The sequence below is a fragment of the Borostomias antarcticus genome, assembly GCF_949987555.1.
Source record: "Borostomias antarcticus genome assembly, chromosome: 16".
NCBI classification, from domain to species: Eukaryota; Metazoa; Chordata; class Actinopteri; order Stomiiformes; family Stomiidae; genus Borostomias; species Borostomias antarcticus.
Genome location: NC_140249.1, coordinates 2,875,568 through 2,896,535, shown reverse-complemented (window position 1 = coordinate 2,896,535; position 20,968 = coordinate 2,875,568). Strand labels below are relative to the sequence as shown.

General features: G+C 48.7%; 2 protein-coding genes across 2 annotated transcripts in view; both read right to left on the bottom strand.

Moving 5' to 3' along the window:
- The window catches only part of LOC311319466 (rab GTPase-activating protein 1-like), a gene marked incomplete at both ends in the record, with an annotated part of 5,741 nt that extends 1,715 nt beyond the window's left edge, over window positions 1-4,026 (bottom strand). The window contains 5 exons of the mRNA XM_084451027.1: window positions 96-179; window positions 421-525; window positions 1,640-1,750; window positions 2,837-2,902; window positions 3,916-4,026. Of these exons, the coding sequence (XP_084307153.1) occupies window positions 96-179; window positions 421-525; window positions 1,640-1,750; window positions 2,837-2,902; window positions 3,916-4,026 (477 nt within the window). The remainder of the gene's footprint in view (window positions 1-95; window positions 180-420; window positions 526-1,639; window positions 1,751-2,836; window positions 2,903-3,915) is intronic.
- Window positions 4,027-9,818: 5,792 nt separating this feature from the next.
- Window positions 9,819-10,458, bottom strand: LOC311319465 (protein FAM163A-like; the record flags this gene model as incomplete). Its single annotated transcript, XM_084451026.1, has 2 exons — window positions 9,819-10,250; window positions 10,366-10,458. The coding sequence occupies 2 exons, from the start codon at window positions 10,456-10,458 to the stop codon at window positions 9,819-9,821; spliced, it is 525 nt and encodes a 174-aa protein (XP_084307152.1).
- Window positions 10,459-20,968: the final 10,510 nt, after the last annotated feature.

The window sequence follows — 20,968 nt, the reverse complement described above, 5'->3', positions numbered from 1 at the left end:
CAGCTGGTCAGTCAGTCTCTGACCGGGCTGAAAACCCGCAGGTTTGTAACGGTAACGCCTGAGGCGCCGCGGTGGACGGGGGGTCCTCTGCTGACCTGTTTGTAGTCCGCGACGATGCCTGATGACCTCTTGACCTCTAGCTCCGCTTTCTCCACCTCTTTGCGGAACACCTCCTTCAGCTGGGAGACAGAAACTTTACTGAAACCGCCCGGAGATGACCTTTGACACCAATTTTTACAGGTAGAGATTAACCTATGAGATACGTAGGTACATATAAACGCCTGTCCCAGGTGTCCCTCAGTGATGAAGACATATAAACGCCTGTCCCAGGTGTCCCTCAGTGATGAAGACATATAAACGCCCGTCCCAGGTGTCCCTCAGTGATGAAGACATATAAACGCCCGTCCCAGTCTGTCTCACCATCGCAGCCTCCTCCGTCTTCCCTCTCTTCTCTTCCTCCGCCACCTGCAGACTCTGCTGTGTGTGGAACAGCTCTCTGGTCAGGTTGTCCACTCTGTCCTCTGCCTGCCAACACACCAGCACACCTCTGAGAGCTGGGGGACACGGGCCCCTACACACCAGCACACCTCTGAGGGCTGGGGGCCACGGGGCCCCTACACACCAGCACACCTCTGAGGGCTGGGGGACACAGGCCCCTACACACCAGCACACCTCTGAGGGCTGGGGGACACGGGGCCCCTACACACCAGCACACCTCTGAGGGCTGGGGGACACGGGGCCCCTACACACCAGCACACCTCTGAGGGCTGGGGGACACAGGCCCCTACACACCAGCACACCTCTGAGGGCTGGGGGACACGGGGCCCCTACACACCAGCACACCTCTGAGGGCTGGGGGCCACGTGCCCCTACACACCAGCACACCTCTGAGGGCTGGGGGACACGGGGCCCCTACACACCAGCACACCTCTGAGGGCTGGGGGACACAGGCCCCTACACACCAGCACACCTCTGAGGGCTGGGGGACACGGGGCCCCTACACACCAGCACACCTCTGAGGGCTGGGGGACACGGGCCGCTACACTTGTCCGGCGGCAGTGGGTAGATTTAGGGGTGGGGGGGTCAGTAGGGATGTGCGTTAGTGTTTAGGGGATTCCATGCTTTGAGGGCGCACATACTTGCTGAACATACAAATAACAACATAGGGGATAGCCTACATTTTTATAATAATAATAATAACAATAATAATAATAATTATTATTATTATTATTATCTTCGGACGCGTAGCTTGAATTGCATTCCTTGGCGAGTGAAAACGAGCGCACCTGGAAGTCATTCACACCCGAATATCACTGCTCCTGGAAGCCATGCGCCCCCGGAGGCCTCCGCTCGTATGAGGACTGCGCCCTAAAAGCATGACACGGTTCAGGGTCAGGGTTAGGGTCAGGGTCAGGGTCAGGTTAGGGTCAGGGTTAGGGTCAGGGTCAGGGTCAGGGTCAGGGTCAGGGTCAGGGTCAGGGTCAGGGTCAGGGTCAGGGTCAGGGTCAGGTTAGGGTCAGGGTTAGGGTTAGGGTCAGGTTAAGGTCAGGGTTAGGGTCAGGTTAGGGTCAGGGTCAGGGTCAGGGTCAGGGTTAGGTTTAGGGTTAGGGTCAGGGTTAGGTTAGGGTCAGGGTGGTACCTGGTCCAGGGCGGTCCTCAGGGAGATCTTACTGGTGACCAGTCTGTGCGCCAGGCTGTCGTTCTCCTGCTCCAGGCGGAGGCTGGCCTGCTGCAGCCGATGGTTCTCCCTCTGCAGAACCACACAGAACGTACAGCTCAGTCAGGTTCTGTCTCAGTACCTGACTGTACGCAGCTGAGTTGTGCAAAACCAATATGGTAAGATTCTATCCTCCAGAGCATAGAGTATGGAAGACAAAGAACACAGTGTACAATATACAAACTGTACAGTACAGAATTCCACCAGTCAAGAACAAGGTATGGCAAGTTTATTTTTATAGCACATTTCAGCAACAAGGCAATTCAAAGTGCTTTACATGAGACATTAAAAGCATCAAGACAAAGTGCAACACATAAAAGGTCATATAAACCGAAATGCAAAAAAGGTCAGTGGTAACACTTTACAATAAGGGTACATTAATAAGCATTAGTTAATGCATTATTAAGCATTAAATAACAGTTAACTAATGTCTCTATTAACCATTTACTAATGTTATTTATGTTAACTAAGGTTAACTTACCTAACCCTAACCCTAACCTTAACTAAGGTATTAATTAACATTAGTAACCTAACCTAACCCTAAATAAGCATTAGTTAACAGTTAACTAATGTTTTTTGTGACCCTTAGAGGCATTGTGTGAACACTCTGGAAGTGTTAAATGTATGTTTTTTAGTTTTAGAGAACTAGATGATATAATTTTAAAACAAAATTCAGAAACACAGAGCAGAGAGAATTCCACCAGTCAGGTTGGAGGAGAGTGGGGAGGAGAGTGGGGAGGGGTGTGGGGAGGAGAGTGGGGAGGGGAGTGGGGAGGGGAGTGGGGAGGGGAGTGGGGAGGGGAGGGGAGTGGGGAGGAGAGTGGGGAGGGGAGTGGGGAGGGGAGTGGGGAGGGGAGTGGGGAGGGGAGTGGGGAGGAGAGTGGGGAGGGGAGTGGGGAGGGGAGTGGGGAGGGGAGTGGGGAGGGGAGTGGGATAGAGAGCAGAGAGGGTGTATCTGTTGTTGTTGTTGTTGTTGTGGTTGGTGGTGGTGATAGTGGGCGTGGTCCTATCTGGTATCTGTCAGTGGGGTTGGGCTGAGTGGATGAGGCCTACAGTGTGTCCTAGAACTCTGTGGTTTGTGTGCATGTGTGCGTGTGTGTGTGTGTGTGTGTGTCTGACCAGGTATGTGTCTATGGCGTCCTCCTTCTGCTGGCTGTCTCTCATCCTGGCCTTCTTGGGCGGAGCCTGCAGAGAGGGAGGGGCCTGCAGGGAGGGAGGGGCGTGGCCAGTCAGCTACAGTAACATCAATAGCTGTCACGTTTGACTGACACACACAGAGATGGCGTTGGATAATGTCTGAGCAGAAGCAGCAATCTGACACACATCTACAGTACATACACATCTACAGTATCACAGATCAACAGAGGCAGAGACAGGGACTAACAATGACTCACTTTCACTCATTTACACTAGTATGCCTATGATGTAAAAAATCCATATTATCTGATAAGAACATAAAATATACATATATAACTGTTTATACAACCCCCTAAAGTGTGATGTTCATGGCAATTACATGCTAATGAGCTATTAAATCATCATCATCACCATCATCATCACACGTTCTGGAGGTTTACAGAAACATGTTGCATCTATCAAGTTTTTTTTACCGATATGATAACGATGCCTTTACCCCATATGGAGGACTGATGGAAGCCTTCAGGTTGCTCCACCGTGTGTCTGTCTGTGTCAGGGTCAGATGTTCCTTGTGTTTGGGTCTGGTTAGTTGTGATCATGTTATGGTCATGTTAAGATTTTTGTCATTCAAGATCATGCTGCAAAGATCTAGAATTGCATTTTATGTTTGTTTTTTTCCAACTACATTTGAATTCTCTGTTATACGCTTTTGGAAAACTTTTTTTTTTTGTTTACATTTCCTTAATTCCGTACCTGAATGTCCCATTGGAAATTTCCGGAAAGTTTCCAGGCAACTACGGGAAATGTTTCCTCTTTGCAACCCAAATTGTGGTCATATTATGGTGATGTGCAGTCTTACCAGGTGCTTGGGTCTGGTTAGTTGTGGTCATGTTGGTCATATTATGGTCATGTTCATGTGCTCTTACGGTGTTTAGGTCTGGTTAGATGTGGTCACGTTGTGGTCGTGTTGTGGTCGTGTTGTGGTCGTGTTGTGGTCGTGTTGTGGTCGCGTTGTGGTCGTGTTGTGGTCGTGTTGTGGTCACGTTGTTAGGCGTTCGTACCGTGTGTTTGGACCGGGAGTCGTCCACCAGACAGGCCAGGATCTCCTCCTCGCTCATCTGGTCCAGGAAGTGGGCGTCGCATGCCCTTGTGATGGTCACCTCCTCCATCATCGTGGCTGGCCAATCACTGGCCTGCCCCACAGGAAGGTAAACACACACACACAGGTATGCGATACACACATACACACACACACACACACACACACACACACACACACACACACACACAATGCTAGCACGCTAGCGAATCCCAGTAGATCAGGATGCACGGCTGTGCAGAATCTGCAGGTAGACAGACAGAAAGACAGATGGGCTGTTGAAATTAGCTCTATTGAAGGCAACTAATCTAATCAAATCAAACTTTATTTGTATAATTCGTTCTGCTCGTTTGACAGAATGTTACGTTTCCTGTTCTGCAGAGACTGATAGTGGATAGATTCTGTGGTGGTGGTCTGTTTGAAACTTCAACCACCACAGAAGAAGACTACCTCGGAAAAATAAATTAACTCGGACAAAACGCGTCTAAACAAGTTATTTAATGGTAGCGCCGAGGCTTCAAACCCCAGCATTTGTTTAAATAGACCCTTTAGCTTAGGTAAGTGAAGCTTCATGTTTATCTGACACTTGTAAATATGAGCGCCTCTCCTAAATAGGCCGACACCGATTTATTATGACGGCGAAGTGAACGGAGGGTGAAAGGACTGTAGTCTGGCATGAGCGACCCAGCAAACACGCAACGTCAGGGAGACGTTCAGATCACGTCTTAATAACGTCCGTCGGTCCTGAACCCCGTGTGTTCGTCTGCTGGACCCGTCAATATTCACACGTCTGGCTTGGACCCCTCTAAGACGTCTGTGGACGTGCAAAACGGGTTCAATATCTGAACGTAAAAAAAAACAAAAACATTTTGGCTCCTAATTGGATGTCTTTGGACGTCCAAAAAATAGGAAAAATACATCTAAAAGACGTCTTTTAGACGTGTCTTTGCTCAGTGGGTACAGGACTGAAAAAGGGGTAAAGTTGCTAACAGGACATTAGCTTGCTCCAACCAACTAGCGAGCATTGGGGCTAGCACGCAGCTAGTTGAAGCTGAAGGCAGTTTCTTAGAAACAAGTAGGTTAACATTAGCTAGTTAGCGTCAGTCAATAAGCACTGATATTTAAACAACATTATATTTAGCCCAGATATATCAGAATGTGTCACTGTAGAACGAGCTCTCAGCCAATCAGCGGTGATCCAGCACTGTAGAACGAGCTCTCAGCCAATCAGCGGTGATCCAGACAACCCCCTTTTAATACGACCACGTCACCGGCAACATTTTAAAAAATATCTAACAAATATTTAATAATATTTAAAAAATATCTAACAAATCTAAAATATTCCTCACTCCAACACTTGCTGAAAGCTGAGAAACTGCGCGTTCTAGTATTATAGGGAAAATCCAATTAATATTCGAAATGTTGTCACTGTATTTTCAGGGTTAAAAGGGTTAAGTTTTATAAAATGTGTTAGCTAGCTAGCCATGAAAAGTGCTTCATGAAAAGTGTCAATTGCTAGAAACATTGGCAGAAACGTGGCTCGTGTGTTGGAAGATATAGCTAAATTGAATCAATAATATTAAACAAATGTAAATGTTAATCAAATTTTCAAATTCTAGTGTTAAATAAACTTCAAAAGTACAAATGAAAAGTTGATGGTGGCTAAGCTACTTACCGATCTCTCTCTGCTCGAGCTGCAGGTGATCAAAATGGCCGCTAGTTTCCAGAGATGCTGATGATGATGATGATGATGATGATGATGATGATGATGATGATGATGATGCCTCTTCCAGCACAGAGGCTCCCGGATGCACTTTACACTCGGATTCTAGTGTTCAAATCGCAACTCGAATAATTTATCACTGACACTCCACTCCAGCGTTTGTACACTAGATGGCGATAAGTAAACAGAATTTTAACAGGTGTTTGTTTGTTTGTGTGTGTGTGTGTGTGTGTGTGTGTGTGTGTGTGTGTGTGTGTGTGTGTGTGTGTGTGTGTGTGTGTGTGTGTGTGTGTGTGTGTGTGTGTGCGCGCGTGTGTGAGCCTGCAGGTGTCCAGGTGTTTCTCCACCACAGGTGATGTCCTCCACACAGGTGACACCAGTTGTCCAGGTGTGACACCAGTCGTCCAGGTGTTCGCTCTGTGCTCCGCAGGTGAAACTCTGGGTTGGTTTCCGCCCAGCGCCGTCCTCGAAGGTGAGCCGGGCAGCATACGGGGGTAAAGTCCACCAGATGAGAGCCAGAGGAGATTATCACTCCACCGGAGCTCAGCACAGGTCCAAAGGTAAACGCAGCTGTGTAACACTGGGGCAAAGCAGCAGACAGGTAACTCCAAGAGATCCTTAGGTTTCGTTTACAGGTTACTGGAAGCAGCTGTCACAGCTACCGTGGTCACACACACACCCACTCCACACATACACACAGGTGAGTGAATACACAGGTAGTAAGGTAGAGATTGTGTCCTGAGTGTTTTTGGCCAGGAATAGACAGAGACTGGTTTGACAGGGTAATTTGGAGCCCTGAGAGACGGTGTGGTTAAGTGACAGCCACGTGGACACACCCACTCTGGTCGACCAGTCCCCTTGTCCCTCTCTCAGATTGTCTCTTCATCTCCCTATCACTCATAGACCCCCCCCCCCCCCCCACCATGAAACCTCTTCTACGACCCGACACAAGGTGTGTGTGTGTTGCGTGTGTGTTTGTTGCGTGTGTGTGTGTGTTGCGTGTGTGTGTGGACAGCTCTGTGCATGATTATAGTCTCTTTATTTCCAACTCTGTACAAACGTAAACTAATATTGTTGTTCTCATGTGTCTCCATTCTCTCACCTGTCTCCCCTCTCTTTCTCCTCTCTACCTTCAGCGTACATCTTCTCTCTCCGTCTGCTCCCCTTCTGTCACCCAGCAGACAGACCAGCTCTAAAATGGAGGCACTGCCATCATCTGATGTGGAGTCTGGAGAGTAGGTACCTGTTGTGCTTTCCTGGAAACGTTGGTAATGTTTATTATTTTGCCTGTGTGTGTGTTTATGAGTGTGTGTGTGTGTGTGTGTGTGTGTGTGTGTGTGTATAAGTGAATGTTTGTGTGTGCATGCATGAGTGAGTGTGTGAGTGCTTGTAAGTGTGTGAGTGAGTGAGTGTGTGTGTGTGTGTGTGTGTGTGGATGGCATTTGGAATATTCACCTCCAGGGTTTTGGTGTTGCTCCACTCAGCTATTGTGGAAGTGGAAGGAGTGGTTCTGCAGGAGTGTGAACTGGTCCAACTGGTATCCACTACCCACCTGAACCATCTACCTGTCACTGTCCACCTGACACCCACTGAAGCACTAATAGGAAACAGCCTGACTGGAAGATGTGACACATCAGATGTTCTTGTAGGGCGGGGCGGCTGTAGCTCAGTTGGTAGAGTGGGTCGTTCAGTGATTGAAGGGTCAGTGGTTCGAATCCCAGCTCCGACTGTCCACATGTCGAAGTGTCCTTGAGCAAGACACCTCACCCCAAATTGCTCCCAATGAGCAGGTTAGCACCTTGCATGGCAGCTGCCGTGAATGTGTGTGTGAATGGGTGAATGAGAGGCCATTGTAAAGCGCTTTGAGTGCCGCTAAGGTGGAAAAGCGCTATATAAGTGCAGTCCATTTACCATTCTTATCTCCTCTGGCCTCTATACTGTATATGAGCCGTTCTCTCTATCTCCCTGTCAATCAATCAATCAAAGCTTTATTTGTATAGCGCTGTCTCATCTATTCATCTCCCTAATCTCTGAGTCATCACTTCTGTCTGTCAAGCGGTGCCAGGAAGGAATTCTGGGACCTGTTGAAGTTTGCGGCATCTGTGTTCATCCTCCCCTCATGATAATTTTGATGATTTTCTTGTCTTTGAAATTGAGAGTTTAACATGTTTTTTTTAATGATTTTTCACTAAAAATGCCCACCCACATCCATTGTATGACCAAAACGGTGGTAGAGCAATTATCAGACTTTCTCAAAAGTGCTAGTTTTGTCAATGTTTTGATCTGAATCATTGTATATGATCATAAGTAACCTTAAAACAGGGCTAAACATGCATTTTCCCTTTACTGCTCCTATAAAGCACCCGTATTAAACACCTCAATTTTAAAGCACCCATAAACACCTCCATTTTGGCCAAAGTGTGAATCAGTCTGATAGATGTTTCAGGATGGTTGAGTCCCGTTCATTAGGAAGCAAAGACACAGTCATGTCCAGGCAGGTACAAACATTTATTTATCTTCAAAAAGGAACATTCTGTGAAACATTCTGTGGATATTTTTCTTCTTTTTCAACTGTTTGTCGTATCTCAAATGTATTTTAACACAGTACAGCCCCTGAAAATATTATTCATCTGTAAATAAAACAAGAGAATAGAAAGGAGAGGTGAAAAAAGGAAATAGAGTTATTGGGAAACACCCAATGAAGTGACTTTACCGATAAATCTCTGATAGATACTGAATTGGTGAATTCTAAAACGCAATATTCCCTTCTCCTGATCTGAGCAGCTGTGTCTTTGGTGAGAATGCTGAGCTGCACTCCAGTGAAGAAAACATGGTGACATTTAAATAAGCACATGGATTGATAAGAAATATTTCCATTGTTCACAAGGGGGGGGGGGGGTGAAGGATGAAGATGTGAGGAAGTGGACTTCAGTGGAAAGTTCAAGTGTGTGCAATTTTTTTTTCATATCAATATTAATCAATCTAGCTTGTATTTGATCATGGACAGTGTGCCGTTCAGAAGTGCTTTTTCCAGTTATCTTTACAGAGGGGGAAACGGCCCTGGGAGGCAGAACCGTACTGAACCACTACAGAATGACCGCAGAGCAAACCTCAACCTGACCACACTTCAGATCAACACATCTGCTTTCTGCTTTTCCCCTTCCAAGCCTTCAGGGTGAAACTCACACAGGCGGGAAGGAAGAGATCCTTCGGTTTCGTTTACGGGTTACTGGAAGCAGCTGTCACAGCTACCGTAAACACAGCATCCGCAGGAAACACCAGTAGCCCTCATTATTCAGGATTCTCTTTCACAGTTTTGTGTTGACAGAGAGAGAGAGAGAGAGAGAGAGAGAGAGAGAAAGAACAATGACACACTGAACAACAGAACAATAGGCAGCAGTAGACGGGGGGGGGGGGGGGGGGTCGAGACAGAAACTGAGGCTGGTGGAGCTGATGTTACTGTAATGTCAGGTCAGGTCAGTCCCCTCCGCTGGGGGCAGGTCTCCTGACCGGCCCATGTGACGGAGCCGTGGGGGTGGAGTCACATGAGAGGACAAGCAGGACGGCGTTCCCCTGGACATGCAGGGCTCTGGACGGATCAGCACCTCTTGCCACATGGCAGTGTGTGTGTGTGTGTGTGTGTGTGTGTCTGCACTGTACTTCTGCAGTGTGTGTATGTGACTGTCGCAGAGAGTGCGTGTAGTGTATCTGTGTGTGTGTGTGTGTGTGTATGTGCAGTGTATCTGTGTGTGTGCAGTGCAGTGTATATCTGTGAGTATGTCTGCAGTATGTTTGTTTGTGTGTGTGTGTGTGTGTGTGTGTGTGCGCAGCACAGTATGTGTGTGTGTGTGTGTGTAGCACAGTATGTATGTGTGTGTGTGTGTGTGTGAGAGTGTGTGCAGCGCAGTATGTGTGTGTGTGTGTGTGTGCAGCGCAGTATGTGTGAGTGTGTGTGTGTGTAGCACAGTATGTGTGTGTGTGTGTGTGTGTGTGTGTGTGAGTGTGTGTGCAGCGCAGTATGTGTGTGTGTGTGTGTGTGTGTGTGAGTGTGTGTGCAGCGCAGTATGTGTGTGTGTGTGTGTGTGCAGCGCAGTATGTGTGTGTGAGTGTGTGTGTGTGAGTGTGTGTGCAGACCTCCCTGGTCAGACCTGTGTGCTGTAGGGCCGTCTCCCTGGTAGAGACATGTCGTCTGCGGGGCTGTAGAAGCTCAGAGGGGGGGAGGGGCCCTGCGGCAGACACGGCCCCGCCCCCGGGCTGTCGTAGTGGTAGGGGGAGGGGCCCTGCGGCAGACACGCCCCCGCCCCCGGGCTGTCGTAGTGGTAGGTGTGAAAGCCCAGGCGCTCCCCCCCGTTGCGCATCTCGTCCGTGAGTCCGGAGCTGCGCAGGTAGTAGGGGGAGCAGGTGGGGCAGTAGCCGTGGGCCGGGGGCTCCAGGGCCTCCAGGGACAGAGGGGTGACAGCCGGCCCGTCCAGCCCAGGGGCGCTGCACGCGTTACAGGCAAAGTGTGGCCGGGACTCCCCTCCCACCATGGAGCCCACGTCCGTCTCCGAGTCATTCTTCTTGCAGCAGTAGTACTGGGGGGGGGGAGAGAAGGACAGATGTGAGAAGAAAGGGATAGATGAAAGAAGGCTACTGATAACACACACACACACACGCACTGACGTACAGATAGGGGGGGTGGAGTGTTACCTGGAGCCTGCAGTAACAGAGCACTGCTACGATGCACAGCAGAATCACTGCAGCGAGGATTCCTCCAGTTATGACAACAGTTCCAGCTGTCATTCGACCGGCTCCCCATCAAACCCTAGAGAGAGAGAGAGAGAGAGAGAGAGAGAGAGGACGAATAAGAGACAGGAAGAGAGAAAGAGGGAAAGAGGGAGAATATGAGAGAGGAAGAGAGCGAGGAAGAGGGAGACCGATTAAGAGAGGGAGAGAGGAAGAGCGAGAATAAAGGAGAGAATAAGAGAGAGGGAGAGAGGAAGAGAGGGGGAGGAAGAGACAGAGAGAGGGAGGAAGAGACAGAGAGAGGGAGAGAGAGGAAGAGACAGAGAGAGGGAGAGGGAGGAAGAGACAGAGAGAGGGAGGAAGAGACAGGGAGGAAGAGACAGACAGAGGGAGAGAGAGGAAGAGACAGAGAGAGGGAGTATTTCAGAGGTAATTGAATTGGAGACAGCACAGCAGACTTGCAGTGAATGGTGGTGAGTAGCAGCAGCAGAGTGATACTCACGCTCAACAATGGGTTCTAACCTGCAAACACAGCAGAGTGAGAATTACTGAGGTTTAACACCAAGTACCACTTGTCTGAGTTTACATTAAAATAACACATTCTGAAGTAAATATCAATAGAATGGGTGGGGGTGAAGGTATAATAGTCTTGCGGGAGGGGCTTACATCAGAGGAGAGCTGGAGGCGGACAGAGGGAGGAGCCTGAGAAGGCGAAGGGGCATATGAGGCCTGGGGGCGTGGTCTCAAAACCTCTGACTGACTCCTGGGAGAGAGAGAGAGAGAAAGAGAGATGTTGTACTTGTGATTCATGGAGGGCAGTAAAGCAAATATAAGCCAAAAGTTTGTAAATCTACATTAAATGTGAGCTGACTTAAATGTTTGATTAAAGAGCGCAGCATTTAAGCAATGCAGCCGACTTCCACAAGATGTCAGCAGAGTGTCAGATGTAACGATACAGCCCCTTCACTCATCCAAATACACAGATAATTAACACTGAATCATCCAGAGTCCCTAACACCAGCCTAACTCTGCGTTGCACTGATCTGTTCTCAGCTCATGCAAAAAAAAAAAAAACTGAAAGTATTTATTTTGAGTGCTGGTATTCCTTTTTCATGATTTCCTTTTTCATGACCTTACAGCTCACACAATATAGGGTAACATAGTTTTTTTTCCTTTAAAGATATCCTCATGAAGTTTTACCAGTTTTTTTGAATTTTTACCATCTTCACATCAAGAGAAATGTTTTTTGTATTACACTTCCTATCTCAAAAAAAGTTTAGGTATGCAAATTAGGCAATAACTCATTAAATATGCGTACATTTGTATAAAAAAAATACATCTTTATGTATCTTGTATAATTTTATTTTTTAAATGTATATTTTATTGTATGTGGGGCTTCTTGTATGCAGGGCTCCCTTGACATATAGATCTTTTTTTTCAGTGGGACTGCATGAATACTGAATACTAATACACGATAGCGATAGATAAATCTCCACTTGTCAGCTATCACCAGCCCAAGAGTACCTCTGGGGCCCCTCAGGTTCTGAATCTGTGCTGTGTGTGTGTGTGTGTGTGTGTGTGTGTGTGTGTGTGTGTGTGTGTGTGTGTGTGTGCGTACAGTATGTGTGTGTGTGTGCGTGTGTGCCTCACTAGCGGACAGCTGCTGTATATCCCTTGCGTCAGAGCACTAAATTATATACAGCAATGTGCCAGGTTAATGCTGTTAAAAGCAATGTGAAGTCTCTCCCTCCTCCTCCTCCTCCTCCTCCTCTCTCAATGTGAAGTCTCTCCCTCCCACCTCCTCCTCCTCTCTGCTGTCTCACCGTCCTGCTGCCTCTGCTCACACTGAGCTCACCCCCTCTCTCTCTCTCTCTCTCTCACTCCTCCACCCCATCTCTCTCTCCTCCACCCCCTCTCTCTCTCTCTCTCTCTCTCTCTCACTCCTCCACCCCATCTCTCTCTCCTCCACCCCCTCTCTCTCTCTCTCTCTCTCCTCCACCCCCCCCATCTCTCTCTCTCTCTCTCCTCCACCCACACTCTCTCTCTCTCCTCCACCCCCCCATCTCTCTCTCTCTCTCCTCCACCCCCATCTCTCTCTCTCCGCCACCCCCATCTCTCTCTCTCCTCCACCCCCTCTCTCCTCCAGCCCCATCTCTCTCTCTCCTCCACCCCCCCATCTCTCTCTCCCCTCCACCCCCATCTCTCTCTCCTTCACCCCCATCTCTCTCTCTCTCCTCCACCCCCTCTCTCCTCCACCCCCATCTCTCTCTCTCCTCCACCTCCATCTCTCTCTCCTCCACCCCATCTGTCTCTCTCTCCTCCACCCCCCATCTCTCTCTCTCCTCCACCCCATCTCTCTCTCTCTCTCCTCCACCCCATCTCTCTCTCTCTCCTCCACCCCATCTCTCTCTCTCCTCCACCCCATCTCTCTCTCTCTCCTCCACCCCATCTCTCTCTCTCCTCCACCCCCATCTCTCACTCCTGGAGCTACAGCCTCTTACTCCAGACCAGTTGCTTCCCACAAACACACGGCACATGCTCACAGCTAATGGTCTGTTTGACCTCTCCTCTCCTCCCCAGGGGGAGGAGGGTATTACAGACCATGTATAATGTAGTCTCTACTCCGCAGAAGCTTGTGCTGTCATTGTCTTTGGTCGCCCCCAGGAAACAAAACTAACTGACTTAGTCGCAAGTAGTGGCGGTCTGTAGAACACCTTCACCGGATTACGCTTTTTGTGTGTTGGCTGTAAGCCGACACACCAAGAAGAGGGAATCCTATTTGTCGCTCCATCCACTGTCGTTGTTGACCTGCAGTTCTATGTTGCTACCACAGGAGGCAGTGGTCTCAGAACATCAAGACAAAAAGACTCCACAGATTTCCCACGTCAGCGGTGGCCGAGTGGATAGTGCGCTGTTTATATTATACCTCCATGTGCGCTGCCTATCACCGCAAAGGTTGTGAGTTCAATCCTTGGTGTGGACATACCAAGGTACCATGACATATTTTGTCACTGGATGTTATATAAGTTATGTAACGAGCGTGGGTCATATTTGCTAATTATAGACCCTATTCGCCTTATTCACCTGGCAGCCATATTGGTCAGTCTGGGGTGCGGATGCGGAAGTGCCCGTTGACTTCAATGTTAAAAGTTCGCTGTAAAAACATCACTTCAAGAACCGAAATAGTCAAAATAACAGGCTGAATACACTACCGGGGTTACAAACTCATCATTACCAGACTCTGATTGTTTTTCACTGCCGTTGTTTTCGCGTTTGGAAATACATGGGAGTGAATGCAGCTGCTGGCTAATGGCGCGTGGAGGGCAGGCAGAGGAGCACCTTCAGTCAGACTGATCCTGACACGGCCTCTAGGTCCTTCCTACCAGCTGCCCTCAAACTGTTCAACGCATCTGCACTCTGCTTGGAGCAGTTATGACAGTTTGAATAGGTGCACTGATGGCTTTTCATAGATATGGTAAATAGACTGCACTTATATAGCGCTTTTATCCAAAGTGCTTTACAATGGCCTCTCATTCCCATACCAACGGTGGCAGCTGCCATGAAAGGTGCTAGCCTGCTCATTGGGAGCAGACTAAGCGGGATTCGAACCGCCGACCTTACGATCATTGGACGACCTGCTCTACTACTGAGCCACAGCCGCCCTACAGATATGTCTATCTATCTATCTATCTATCTATCTATCTATCTATCTATCTATCTATCTATCTATCTATCTATCTATCTATCTATCTATCTATCTATCTATCTATCTATCCATCCATCCATCCATCCATCCATCCATCCATCCATCCTGCACACACACACACACACACACACACACACACACACAGGACAGCTGAATAATCCACACACATGCACACAGTACAGCTGACTCAGCTGTGGCTCACCAGTCTCTTGCTAATACGTACTGTATATCTACGCAGGCAGACACACACACACACACACACACACACACACACACACACACACACAGACCTGAGTCAGAGCGCATGGTGTGATTTGACAGTACGTTTAGTCCCTGAGGAGGGGTCGGACTAAAAACCCTTCAATTATTCAGCTGAGGAGGAAGGGAAGACCATGGAAGGACAGGAGAGAGGAGAGGAGAGGAGAGGAGAGGAGAGGAGAGGAGAGGAGAGGAGAGGAGAGGAGAGGAGAGGAGAGGAGAGGAGAGGAGAGGAGAGGAGAGGAGAGGACAGGAGAGGGGAGAGGAGGAGAGGGGAGGACAGGAGAGGAGAGGAGAGGAGAGGAGGACAGGAGAGGGGAGGGGAGAGGAGGAGAGGGGAGGAGAGAACAGGAGAGGGGAGGAGAGAGGAGAGGACAGGAGAGGGGAGAGGAGGAGAGGACAGGAGAGGGGAGGGGAGGAGAGGACAGGAGAGGGGAGGGGAGGGTAGGAGAGGAGGAGAGGACAGGAGAGGGGAGGGGAGGGTAGGAGAGGAGGAGAGGACAGGAGAGGGGAGGGGAGGAGAGGACAGGAGAGGGGAGAGGAGGAGAGGGGAGGGGAGGACAGGAGAGGGGAGAGGAGGAGAGGGGAGGGGAGGAGAGGACAGGAGAGGGGAGGGGAGGACAGGAGAGGGGAGAGGAGGAGAGGGGAGGGGAGGAGAGGAGGGGAAGACCATGAAAGGAGATGAGGGGAGGGAAGAGAGGAGAGGATGGGAGAGGGGATAAGAGCACGGGACATAAGACTTAAGATATGAATGGATAAGAGATTCTGTGAGTCCAGAGGGTTGTGTGTGTGTGTGTGTGTGTGTGTGTGTGTGTGTGTTTGTCTGTCTGTGAGCATGTGTGTGTGTGTGTGTGTGTGTGTGTGTGTCTGTGAGCACGTGTGTGTATGTGTGTGTGTGTGTGTGTGTGTGTGTCTGTGAGCATGTGTGTGTGAGCATGTGTGTATATGTGTGTGTGTGTGTGTGTCTGTGAGCATGTGTGTGTGTGTGTGTGTGTGTGTGTGTGTGTGTGTGTTCTCAGCTCAGGTTGAGAAAGTTGGCTTTAGCTGGACTTTGTCAGCAGTGCTGTCACTCAACCCTGTCTCTTTCTGTTAAAACACTGAGTCTGCAGATCAATACACACACACACACACACACACACACACACACACAGGTGGAGAGGTCACATAGCTGTGTTTATTGTGTCTATGTTGTTGTTTTGTGAGTTTTATTCATTGTTTTATTTATTGTGCTGCTCACAGGGCCTTTTCTAATAAAAGATCAATTAAGATATACTGTAACTGTAATGATCTCCAGGAGGGGAAATGTGGGCATTTCCTGTGGGCATAAACTAGAAAGTAGGCTACATTTCCTGGAGGAATCAGGAAATCAGGAAACAGTATCAACTTCTGCTGGTCAAATCAAATCAAACTGTATTTGTAGAGCACATTTCATACACAGAGGCAATACAATGCACTTTACAGAGAGCAAAGGGGGGTGGACATAGATCCTACCCCTACATTTTCCAGAGGGAAGGAAAAACTCACCGAAGGAAAAATAACTGTAAAAATTCTTCCCTGACCTCTCTCAACGAGACAATCAAGCAAGCTCTGAAATGTTTAAAGGACAGGTTTGGAATTTAGCATAATAAGCCACGTTATAAGGTTATTTACGATCATATACAATGGCCGACATCAAAGTTTCGTCAAACGGTGCACTCTCGAGATATAGCCCGTCGCCGTTAACACACTCAATAGATCCGTAGGTGCATAGATTTTGAAAGAAATCTGTCAAAAACAGCATAAACTCTCGTTTTCAAAGACGAGTCAGGTGAGTGGTCACTGGTGTCCGTTGATGTTCTGACAAATCCCCACAAAGTATGCTTATAATATCAATAATCTTATAACATGGCTTATAATGCTAAATTCCAAACCTGTCCTTCAAGTCTATTGGCTAGGAACATTTACAGAGCACTAAACATGGACTAAATACTTCATAAACGAGACATGACTATCAGTAAAGTAGATGCATAGTTACAGAGATGTTGCCTACATGGTCGGCCATTATGTGTTAGCTATCCCTGTATAGGATATTTAAGTGTATCACATACCGTCCATAATAGGATATTTAAGTGTATCACATAATAAGACACAATAAGCACTTAGCAGACAGGCTCCTAAAGAATATACAGTTAACTACAGTAGGTAAAGCCTCTAAGCATAATCGTTCTACTAACTAGGCTATTATGAATATAAAAACTACCATAAACTACTCTCAATACTACTTCTAGTACTGCTATACTGTAACTACTAATACAACTTCGGCTAGTATTTCTATAACTACTACCTACGCTGAATCAGCCTTCACACTAACTAGAAGATTGCATTTCCTGCAGGACATGTGTGTGAATGCTGATGAGCTGAAAGAAACTGCCAAAGCATTGCTGAAAATAGAATATAATAGAATAATAGAAGGTCTATTTGCTGTCTGCAGGTCCTACAAGCACAGTGACATGTGGCGCAGGCGGGGGGGGGGGCGGGGACGGGGGGCACAGCGTGTAAATAAAGTTGGCTGGCGGGGGTCTCTGCAGCACGCGGCCCGCCGGCCCGAGACCAGACGGAGCACAGCGGCAGCTGGCAGAGGCGTCACATTCTGATTCACTCTCTCCATGTGAGCCGGGAATAGATTTCTACCACTTGCACACATGTGGGAACACACACATGTACAGCACACACACACACACACACACACAAAAGCATCAGCTCCACGTCTGAAATACCAAAAAGTCTCTATTTGACCCCTCTCCTCTCCTGGTCGAGCTTGCATCCAGTTTAAAACCCTTGTACTCGCCTACAGAGCAATGAGAGGAATGACTCCCTCCTACCTCCAGGCCAGGGTCAAACCCTACACCCCCTCCCGACCGCTACGCTCTGCTACCTCAGGGCGACGGGTTGTCCCGTCACTCCGAGGGCCCTGTGGTCGATGGACATGGTCAGGGATCTTCTCTGTCCTGGCCCCGCAGTGGTGGAATGAACTGCCCACTGACGTCAGGACAGCAGAGTCGCTGCCCATCTTTCACTGCACACTCAAAACTCACCTTTTCAAGAAGTACTTCAGGGAAGAATTTTTACAGCTCACTTATCTGGCCCCCGGGTGATTACATTTTTTTTTGCTTCCCTCTGGAATATGTAGGGGTGGGACGTCTGCCCACCTCCCTTGTTCTCTGTAATGCGCATTGTGTTGCCTCTCGGTATGAAATGCGCTATACAAATAAAGCTTTGATTGATTGATCGATTGATACTACCAGGATGTTCCTTAAAGCACCTATTGTATTTATATTTAGCTACTCCTGCACTTTGGTTCAGCACTAGATTATGCTCTTAGTCACTTGAATTGAATTGAAACCTTTATTGCCCCAGAGGGGAATTTGTTTAGCACACATCAAGCATACAGAAAACATTAAAATGTACGCCCGTCACCAACACCACAATGTCACCAACCACCATCATCGTCGGTGGTTGTTTTAGAAAGGAGATGTGCTTGTGAGTTCTGGCGAATAGTAGTACACAGACTTCCTATGTTCAATCTCATTATTGTAAGTCTCTTTGGATAAAAGCGTCTGCTAAATGACTGTAATGTCATGTGAATGGACCTGCGGGGACGACTGCCCTTATCTTCAACACAGGACAAGAGTGAGCTTTAGAGAGGCAGGACAACAGGGCTGTGTTCGCTGTTTCATCCATTCAATAGACGGCACAGTGGCACAGTCTATGATCACACTGTACCTCACGCATCTGCTGACTGACTGACTGACTGGTTGACTGACTGACTGACTGACTGACTGACTGACTGACTGACTGACTGACTGACTGGTTGACTGACTGACTGACTGACTGACTGACTGACTGGTTGACTGACTGACTGACTGACTAACTGACTGACTGACTGACTGACTGACTGACTGACTGGCTGACTGACTGACTGACTGACTGACTGACTGGCTGGTTGACTGACTGACTGACTTACTGACTGACTGACTGACTGACTGACTGACTGACTGGCTGGCTGACTGGCTGGTTGACTGACTGACTGACTGACTGGCTGACTGACTGACTGGCTGACTGACTGACTGGCTGACTGACTGACTGACTGACTGACTGACTGGCTGACTGACTGACTGGCTGGCTGACTGACTGACTGACTGACTGACTGACTGACTGGCTGGTTGACTGACTGACTGACTGACTGACTGACTGACTGACTGACTGACTGGCTGACTGACTGACTGACTGACTGGCTGGTTGACTGACTGACTGACTGACTGACTGACTGACTGACTGACTGACTGACTGGCTGACTGACTGACTGGTTGACTGACTGACTGACTGACTGACTGACTGACTGACTGACTGGCTGACTGACTGACTGACTGACTGGCTGGTTGACTGACTGGTTGACTGACTGACTGACTGACTGACTGACTGACTGACTGACTGACTGACTGACTGGCTGGTTGACTGACTGACTGGCTGACTGACTGACTGACTGACTGACTGACTGACTGACTGACTGGCTGACTGACTGGTTGACTGACTGACTGACTGACTGACTGACTGACTGACTGGCTGACTGACTGGCTGACTGACTGACTGACTGACTGACTGGCTGGTTGACTGACTGGTTGACTGACTGACTGGTTGACTGACTGGCTGGTTGACTGACTGACTGACTGACTGACTGACTGACTGACTGACTGACTGGCTGGCTGGCTGACTGACTGACTGGCTGGTTGACTGACTGGCTGACTGGCTGACTGGTTGACTGACTGACTGACTGGCTGGTTGACTGACTGACTGACTGACTGACTGACTGACTGACTGGCTGACTGGCTGGCTGGCTGGTTGACTGACTGACTGACTGACTGACTGGCTGACTGGCTGGTTGACTGACTGACTGACTGACTGACTGGCTGGTTGACTGACTGACTGACTGACTGACTGACTGACTGACTGACTGACTGACTGACTGACAAGAGAATAGAAAAGAGGAGAGAGGACAGAAGAGGAGAGGAGAGAAGGGAAGAGAAGGAGGAGAGTGGGAGAGAAGGGAAGAGAAGAGAAGAGAAGAGGAGAGAAGGGAAGAGAAGGGAAGAGAAGGGAAGAGAAGAGAAGAGATGATGAGATGAGCAAAGAGAGGAGAAGAGAAGAGGTGAGGAGAGAAGAGAGAAGAAGAGGAGAGGAGAGGAAAGAAGAGGAGAGAAGAGGTGAGGCGAAGAGAGAAGAGGAGAGGAGAGAAGAGGAGAGGAGAGAGGAAGAGAGATGAGTGGAGGAGAGAAGAGGAGAATAGAGTGGCAGTGCCTAGATGGAATCCAGATCTATCCTCTCTTAAATAATGACATGAATATTTCGGTGAGGTGAACTTTACACTGGAAATCACGGCAAGCCTGCAATTTTAAAGCCTGGGGGCTTCAATTATTCAAATATCATTCCTTTAACAATATTTTTCCATCACAGGGGCAATTTATCCAGGTAGTATAGTCACCCCCCCCTCTCTCTCTCTCTCTCTCTAAGCACTGGTCCCAGCGTGTCAGGAGAGGAGCAGGGCCACATCTGGACCCACAGAACCAACCATGACAGGGAGAGGGGGAGGAGGACAGGAAGGGGGGGACCAACGGGAAGAACAGAGGCTGTTTTCATGATCAAATAGAGGATTCAATCAGCTGCTCTATGGCGACTGCTACTGCTCACAGAGGAGTTTGGCTTTTGTTCTGCTATGGGGAGATGGGATGAGAGAGAACCGCACAGAGCACACTAGCCTCCAGACTGACATACGCTAGACTGTTAGACTCCAAACTGACTTACTTCGGTGGGAAACGGCTCACTTTAAATCTGTGACACACACAAACACACACACACACACACACTTGCTTCAGCTTGTCCAACCTGTGTACGCACAGATAGCAGGAATATGTACTCCATGGCAGAAACACACACACCTCACCTGTGGAAATCAGCACCTGAAGGACAGCATCCTGCCGCCCTGGTGTGGAGATCACTGCTAGGCCTCCTGGGAAGAGAGACGTGACATCATTGTTTTGGGGCACCACTCTCGAGGACAAATCACCTGACATCACCCCCTCAGCCGACCCAGTCCCAGAATCCCATCTGTTTATTCTGTACTGAAGGTGACAGGAGAGTCTGGGTCGGTACATAAGAGCCCAGCACCTCTCAGCCCACAGCTCCGTCTCGCTGACAGGCTCAATAACTGCATTCTCATCAATCCTTGTTCATTTAACGAGGTCCACTCTCCGAGGACTCTCCTTGGCGTGTGTAGCACAGGGAGCTATTTCCTCCACGGGAAGCTCTTCTGACCTCCCTCTAAACAGCATGAAGATAGACAGTTGAGGAGGACAGGGCGGCGTTTACAGAGGAGAGAGAGGACCGCGGACACCCTGATACAGAAATCAGCCCGCGGCAAACACTCATCACCTCTCTCACGCTCACTTAATCCAATTAAGAGCGTGGATGGGATAACGGGTAGTCATGACAACACGTAAACCAAGAAGAAGAACAATTGCTCAATGAAACCCCTAAGCCCATGAAAGCCGTACCTCTCCGGAAGCCCTC